This window comes from Amblyraja radiata, chromosome 2, assembly GCF_010909765.2.
Source record: "Amblyraja radiata isolate CabotCenter1 chromosome 2, sAmbRad1.1.pri, whole genome shotgun sequence".
In the NCBI taxonomy this organism is placed as follows: Eukaryota; Metazoa; Chordata; class Chondrichthyes; order Rajiformes; family Rajidae; genus Amblyraja; species Amblyraja radiata.
The window spans coordinates 96,142,811-96,151,063 of NC_045957.1; the positions used below are offsets into that span (position 1 = coordinate 96,142,811).

Sequence of the window (8,253 nt, forward strand, 5' to 3'; positions counted from 1 at the left end):
TGGTGTCAAGTTGGGAAAAGGGGAAGTACAATGGGATCTGGGGGTCCTTGTTTATCAGTCACTGAAAGTAAGCATGCAGGTCCAGCAGGCAGTGAAGAAAGCGAATGGCATGTTGGCCTTCATAACAAGAGTTGAGTATAGGAACAAAGAGGTCCTTCTGCAGTTGCACAGGGCCCTAGTGAGACCACATCTGGAGTATTGTGTGCAGTTTTGGTCTCCAAATTTGAGGAAGGACATTCTTGCTATTGAGGGAGTGCAGCGTAGGTTCACAAGGTTAATTCCCGGGATGGCGGGAGTCATTTGCTGAGAGAATGGAGCGGCTGGGTTTATATACTCTGGAATTTAGAAGGATGAGAGGATATCTTATTGAAACATATAAGATTATTAAAGGTTTGGACACGCTAGAGGCAGGAAACATGCTCCCAATGTCCAGAACCAAGGGCCACAGTTTAAGAATAAGGGGTAAGCCATTTAGAACGAAGGAAACACTTTTTCACACAGAAAGTTGTGAGTGTGGAATTCTCTGCCTCAGAGGGCGGCTGAGGCTGGTTCTCTGGATACTTTCAAGTGAGAGCTAGATAGGGCTCTTAAAGATAGCGGAGTCAGTGGATACGGGGAGAAGGCAGGAACAGGGTACTGATTGTGGATGATCAGCCATGAACACATTGAGTGATGGTGCTGGCTCGAAGGGCCGAATGGCCTACTCCTGCACCTATTGTCTATTGATGGAGATAGAGATGAAGAAAGTTAAGGGAAGAGTCAGAGATTAAGGCGAGACAGGGTCAATTACGGCATTGGTGCAGTTTCATGCACTTATGCAGAACTTGCAAAAAAAAAATTCTGCCATTTTCCACTTACTGTGAAGCAAGTTATTAATTGGTGATATTGGCTAGTTTTCCTTCATTCAGTAATACAGTCAGACCTGTTGGGCTTGTCCTGCAGCCCTGATACTTGCAACACGTTATACTTTGTTTGTATTATCAACCTCTAACTATTCTCTACATCCCTTGCCCCTCCCACCCACACCCCCATTAACCCCTTTGAATGAAGGATTTTATCCCCTCAGCAACCCTGGCCTCACTTTGTCACTGGTATTCCCACTTGTCCCATAGATCCCTCCTCCATCTTCACAGCAACTTAAAACTAATTTGTTTTTCTTCCATACCCACTTCTAATGAAGAATCTTTGCTCTGAATCATTAACTCTGTTTCTCTCTCCACAGATGCTGTCTGATCTGCTGAATGTTTCTAACATTTTCTGTCTTTGTTTCTGTGTTTATTACAGCTTGAAAGGCCTGATGCAATTGATGGTAGTTTACAAAAATACCACCATAAAATGTGGAGTGATGGTAGTCAGATGCAAGAACGAAACTCACTATCAAAACATGGAGGGGACGGGGGACACAATTTTTTGGCGGCCACGAGCGCATGCGCACACACGCGCGAGGCTTCGAAGGTTATCTCCGGTTTACTCAGAACTGCTGTAGCTTTGGGAGCAACAACAGCAGCAGCAGGAGGAGATTAGCAAGAGATACGACTGATTGGCTCTAGCCCAAGTGGGAGGAGAGAAGTGAAAACAGTTTAAGTACAGGTCAAGGACAGGCAGACTTGACTCAGAACTGCTGTAGCTTTGGGAGCAACAACAGCAGGAGGAGTTTAGCAAGAGATACGACTGATTGGCTCTAGCCCAAGTGGGAGGAGAGAAGTGAGTCAGTGCTGGGAAAACAGTTGAAAACTGAGGAATTTGGTTTGTAAATTGGTAAATCAGGCAATTTATCAGTCAATTTAAGTAAGACTGCTCTTAGGGAGCGGCAGTGAGTGAGCGGCCTTGTGAGGGAAGTGCCCTGTGAGTAAAGTGGAGACTACGCAAAACACTGCAGAGGGAGAGACGAAAGAAGGAGGTCAGGCAAGCTGATTCAGTGTGATGCTTGCAGTATGTGGGAGGTCAAGGACACCGCTGGTGCCTCTGGCTGCTACAAATGCGAAAAGTGCATCCAGGTAGAGCTCCCGAAGGGCCGTGTTGGGGAACTGGAGAAGCAAGTGGATGACCTCCGGTTCGTCCGAGAAACGGAGTCGTTCCTCGACAAGTCCTACAGTACGATTGTTACACCTAAGGTACTGGAAGAGAGAAGGTGGGAGACAGTGAAAACGGGAGGGAAGCATGGAATGCCAACGTCCCCGGGTGTTGTACCTCTTGTGAACAGGTTCACCCACTTAGAAGCTGTCGGGACAGAAGAGGTGTTTACACTGGGCGGCGGACTGGCTTGTGATGCGAATAGGGCTGTTGAGCCAAAACCAAAAAGGCCTAAGGCAGGCAACGCCATTGTAGTAGGAGACTCCATTGTGAGAGGTACGGACAGGGGTTTCTGCGGCAACAGACGGGATGCGAGGATGGTGTGCTGCCTTCCTGGTGCTAGGATCCAGGATGTCACGGACAGAGTGCAGAAAATCCTCAAGGGCGAAGGTGAACATCCGGAAGTGGTAGTGCATGTCGGCACAAACGATGTCGGAAAGAAGGGGATGAATATTCTGCAGTGTGACTTTAGAGAGCTCGGAAAAATGCTGAAAAGCAGGACCTCCAGGGTTGTTATCTCCGGTTTGCTTCCAGTTCCTCGTGCTGGCGAGAGCAGGAACAGGGAGATACGGGAACTGAACGTGTGGCTGAGGAACTGGTGCACGGGGCAGGGATTTAGATTCTTAGATCACTGGGATCTGTTTTGGGGTAAGGGGGAACTGTACAAAAGGGACGGATTGCATCTTAACAGGTGTGGGACCAGCATTCAGGCAGGCAGGTTTGCCACTGCTACACGGGTGGTTTTAAACTGAATAAGGGGGGTGGGGTGTCGAATGGGCTAGTGGAGGATGGAGTTAAAGGGAAAGGGTTTCTTAAATGTGTGAGCGTAGAGACAGAGGGGTGTAAAATGAGGGTAGAAGCAATAGGTAGCAAGGTGAAAAGTAAAAGTGGCAGGCCGGAAAATCCAGGGCAAAAATCAAAAAGGGCCACTTTTCAACAAAATTGTATAAGGGGTAAGAGTGTTGTAAAAACAAGCCTGAAGGCTTTGTGTCTCAATGCAAGGAGCATTCGTAATAAGGTGGATGAGTTGAATGTGCAGATAGCTATTAATGACTATGATATAGTTGGGATCACAGAGACATGGCTCCAGGGCGACCAAGGCTGGGAGCTGAACATCCAGGGATATTCAATATTCAGGAGGGATAGAGAGAAAGGAAAAGGAGGTGGGGTAGCGTTGCTGATTAGAGAGGAGATTAACGCAATGGAAAGGAAGGACATTAGTTTGCAGGATGTGGAATCGGTATGGGTAGAGCTGCGAAACACTAAGGGGCAGAAAACGCTGGTGGGTGTTGTGTACAGGCCACCTAACAGTAGTAGTGAAGTTGGAGATGGTATCAAACAGGAAATTAGAAATGCGTGCGACAAAGGCAAAACCATTATAATGGGTGACTTCAATCTACATATAGATTGGGTGAATCAAATTGGCAGGGGTGCTGAGGAAGAGGATTTTTTGGAATGTATGCGGGATAGTTATCTAAATCAACATGTAGAGGAACCAACGAGAGAGCAGGCTATTTTAGACTGGGTATTGAGTAATGAGGAAGGGTTAGTTAGCAGTCTTGTTGTACGTGCCCCCTTGGGCAAGAGTGACCATAATATGGTTGAGTTCTTCATTAGGATGGAGAGTGACATTGTTAATTCAGAAACAATGGTTCTGAACTTAAAGAAAGGTAACTTTGAGGGTATGAGACGTGAATTGGCCAAGATTGACTGGCAATTAATTCTAAAAGGGTTGACGGTGGATATGCAATGGAAGACATTTAAAGACTGCATGGATGAACTACAAAAATTGTTCATCCCAGTTTGGCAAAAGAATAAATCAGGGAAGGTAGTGCATCCGTGGATAACAAGGGAAATCAGGGATAGTATCAAAGCGAAGGATGATGCGTACAAATTAGCCAGAAAAAGCAGCATACCGGAGGACTGGGAGAAATTCAGAGACCAGCAGAGGAGGACAAAGGGCTTAATTAGGAAAGGAAAAATAGATTATGAAAGAAAACTGGCAGGGAACATAAAAACTGACTGCAAAAGTTTTTATAGATATGTGAAAAGAAAGAGATTAGTTAAAACAAATGTAGGTCCCTTGCAGTCAGAAACGGGTGAGTTGATCATGGGGAACAAGGATATGGCGGACCAATTGAATAACTACTTTGGTTCCGTCTTCACTAAGGAAGACATAAATAATCTGCCGGAAATAGCAGGGGACCGCGGGTCAAAGGAGTTGGAGGAATTGAGTGAAATCCAGGTTAGCCGGGAAGTGGTGTTGGGTAAATTAAATGGATTAAAGGCCGATAAATCCCCTGGGCCAGATAGGCTGCATCCCAGAGTACTTAAGGAAGTAGCTCCAGAAATAGTGGATGCATTAGTAATAATCTTTCAAAACTCTTTAGATTCTGGAGTAGTTCCTGAGGATTGGCGGGTAGCAAACGTAACCCCACTTTTTAAGAAGGGAGGGAGAGAGAAAACGGGGAATTACAGACCAGTTAGTCTAACATCGGCAGTGGGGAAACTGCTAGAGTCAGTTATTAAAGATGGGATAGCAGCACATTTGGAAAGTGGTGAAATCATTGGACAAAGTCAGCATGGATTTACAAAAGGTAAATCATGTCTGACGAATCTTATAGAATTTTTCGAGGATGTAACTAGTAGCGTGGATAGGAGAGAACCAGTGGATGTGGTGTATCTGGACTTCCAGAAGGCTTTTGACAAGGTCCCACATAAGAGATTAGTTTACAAACTTAAAGCACACGGCATTGGGGGTTCAGTATTGATGTGGATAGAGAACTGGCTGGCAAACAGGAAGCAAAGAGTAGGAGTAAACGGGTCCTTTTCACAATGGCAGGCAGTGACAAGTGGGGTACCGCAAGGCTCAGTGCTGGGACCCCAGCTATTTACAATATATATTAATGATCTGGATGAGGGAATTGAAGGCAATATCTCCAAGTTTGCGGATGACACTAAGCTGGGGGGCAGTGTTAGCTGTGAGGAGGATGCTAGGAGACTGCAAGGTGACTTGGATAGGCTGGGTGAGTGGGCAAATGTTTGGCAGATGCAGTATAATGTGGATAAATGTGAGGTTATCCATTTTGGTGGCAAAAACAGGAAAGCAGACTATTATCTAAATGGTGGCCGACTAGGAAAAGGGGAGATGCAGCGAGACCTGGGTGTCATGGTACACCAGTCATTGAAAGTGGGCATGCAGGTGCAGCAGGCAGTGAAGAAAGCGAATGGTATGTTAGCTTTCATAGCAAAAGGATTTGAGTATAGGAGCAGGGAGGTTCTACTGCAGTTGTACAGGGTCTTGGTGAGACCACACCTGGAGTATTGCGTACAGTTTTGGTCTCCAAATCTGAGGAAGGACATTATTGCCATAGAGGGAGTGCAGAGAAGGTTCACCAGACTGATTCCTGGGATGTCAGGACTGTCTTATGAAGAAAGACTGGATAGACTTGGTTTATACTCTCTAGAATTTAGGAGATTGAGAGGGGATCTTATAGAAACTTACAAAATTCTTAAGGGGTTGGACAGGCTAGATGCAGGAAGATTGCTCCCGATGTTGGGGAAGTCCAGGACAAGGGGTCACAGCTTAAGGATAAGGGGGAAATCCTTTAAAACCGAGATGAGAAGAACTTTTTTCACACAGAGAGTGGTGAATCTCTGGAACTCCCTGCCACAGAGGGTAGTCGAGGCCAGTTCATTGGCTATATTTAAGAGGGAGTTAGATGTGGCCCTTGTGGCTAAGGGGATCAGAGGGTATGGAGAGAAGGCAGGTACGGGATACTGAGTTGGATGATCAGCCATGATCATATTGAATGGCGGTGCAGGCTCGAAGGGCCGAATGGCCTACTCCTGCACCTAATTTCTATGTTTCTATGTTTCTATGAAGGCTGAATCCAGCGTTAAAAACGGCGATTTTAAAATCGGGATCACAAAAACTTGGGAGGGATGTCCCCCACCTCTCAAAACATGGGGGGATGTGTCCCCTCTGGCCCCCCCGGGTTTTCCACCGTTGGTCAGAAGTCAGGCAACCCCCATGATACAGCAAACACAGATTGATTTCAGAGGTCCTACCTCGACTATTTAAAAATAAAGGATCCCTATTTAAGGTATAAGAAAAGCTACATATACTGCCTCAAAGAACAGTGTGCTTGAGTATTTCTAGTCACCAAAAAGGACAAACCTTAAATGAGATATCACAAAAACACATTACTTTCTATTATTTCTGGATAATTTCAGCACTATTCATTCAGTCATCAGAAATGTGTGATGCAGCAAAGAAGGAACATTTTTATTTATTGGCTTAGAATGTAATTTGTAATCAAACATTTTTTTTGAAGCATAGATACAAGTTAAATGTATTTACCATTATAACAAGCCCAGTGCAGAGGTGTGTACCCATGATTGTCTGAAACTGTAGGAATAATATCCATCGAGGATGCAGCTTGAAGGAGGGCTCCAAGTACTCCTACATGTCCACAGGCTGCTGCCAAGTGCAGAGAAGTGCGGCCTTTGCAGTCCCGAATTAAAAAGTTAGCATTATGTTGAAGTAAAGTTTCGACACACTCTTCATGACCAGTAACTGCCTACAAAACAAAATATTTGTTAAGAACTTCCCATTGGAAAAAATTGCTACATGCAAAATAGTTAAAATAGTGTTGCTTCTGAAGCCAAGAACAAGCAGTAACCTTACAATATGCTTGTGTTGTGAATAAATGTGTAGCTGAAAACAATATTAAACAGAGTTTATGAAACTCATTCGCTGTGCTAAGTTTCTCATCATCCTGAATTTATATTTTCAGTGTTACTTTTGTTCTTTAAAATAAAATTCTACCCAACTGATGATGTATTCTTTACTGAAAATACAAAACTTAGCAAAATATAATCTGAATTTTTTCTCAAATCTGACAACTTTATAATAGTCGCCTAAACTTAAACTGTAAAATAATTCAAAGAACACAAGTCTCAGTTAAAACATTTTACTTAAACACCAAGGTGGGAGAAGACACAGAGAGCTGAGTGCACCGTGGCTCACTCAGGCGCCTGCTACTGCCTTCTCAAAGAATACACAGAATACAGGCAGCCCAAAGCACATTCAGTAATTTTCCACTGTCACAAAGACGTGATAAGGTTGTTTAAAGTAAGTTAGTGAGTTGAATAGCTAATATGACAAGGAGGCACCACTGTGTGCTAAGAAGGTACCACAGGATTTAGCTCAGGACATCGGAATGTCTAGTCTTTGACAAACCTTGAAAAACAACCTCTTATCTGAAGGCCGACTTGCAAAAGCCTGTTTTAGTATAACAGCATATTCAGCTTAAAATGTCTGCCACAGTCAGCATAAAATGTCTACCACAGTATTAACCGTTACAACTTAGTCTGCTGACTTTCTGGTGGCCCTTTGTTTGAGAGGATAAAATATTTTCTGTGCTTTTCTTATCCAAAAAAAAATAGATTTTCTCAAAGATCACACAGCCATTTCCTCCAAAGGGATGATACTATTTTCTAAACTTCCATAACTTAATTATATAATTAATCAGAATTCATAAACAGCTATTTGCAATACTAATACACTGAAACTATTTACTTTACAATGTGTATTTGTCTACATTATTACTCTTAATTTATGTAATCCTGTCAACATCGAAAATCTAGTTTGAACTAACAGCCTGGATACTATTTCCTCCAAATATTACTATCTGCATGTAGAATGCCTGTAGCAATAGTTTCTACATAGATGACCTTAGACTCAATAAACAGAGCAGAAATATAACAAAGTCTCACCCCTCTGTGTAATGCGGTTCGGCCCCATTTGTCTTTGGCATCTACGTTTGCTCCCTTATTAAGAAGTGAGTACACACAATCTGTATGTCCATTCAAAACTGACAGCATTAATGGCGTTCTGTAACAGAAAACAATACAAGCAATATTTATTTTACATTTACACTAAATGTAATATTACGCTGATTGTCCTCCATCAGATATTCAGTCATATATTCTGAATATATATTCAGAATGCAAAGTAACTGGTTGATTTTAGCAATGATCCTTTTTCTCTATTGTCTTTATCCCATTCTTTTAGCAGGCCCCTTGCTTTCCATTTTGTCTCTCTTCCCAAAAGAATCCTGTAATTATATTTATTTTAGTTGCATTGCAATTACGTCTCTGTAATAGTTGATTCAC

At 43.2% G+C, this 8,253-nt stretch overlaps 1 protein-coding gene across 6 annotated transcripts in view; it reads right to left on the minus strand.

Annotated features, from left to right (window-relative positions):
* Nucleotides 1-8,253, minus strand: part of ankrd28 (ankyrin repeat domain 28) — a 210,697-nt gene that overhangs the window by 21,958 nt on the left and 180,486 nt on the right. For all 6 annotated transcript variants that reach the window (XM_033050798.1, XM_033050785.1, XM_033050777.1 and 3 more), the window contains 2 exons: nt 7,855-7,972; nt 6,437-6,656 (listed from right to left, as the gene is read on the minus strand). In XM_033050798.1, the coding sequence (XP_032906689.1) occupies nt 6,437-6,656; nt 7,855-7,972 (338 nt within the window). The remainder of the gene's footprint in view (nt 1-6,436; nt 6,657-7,854; nt 7,973-8,253) is intronic.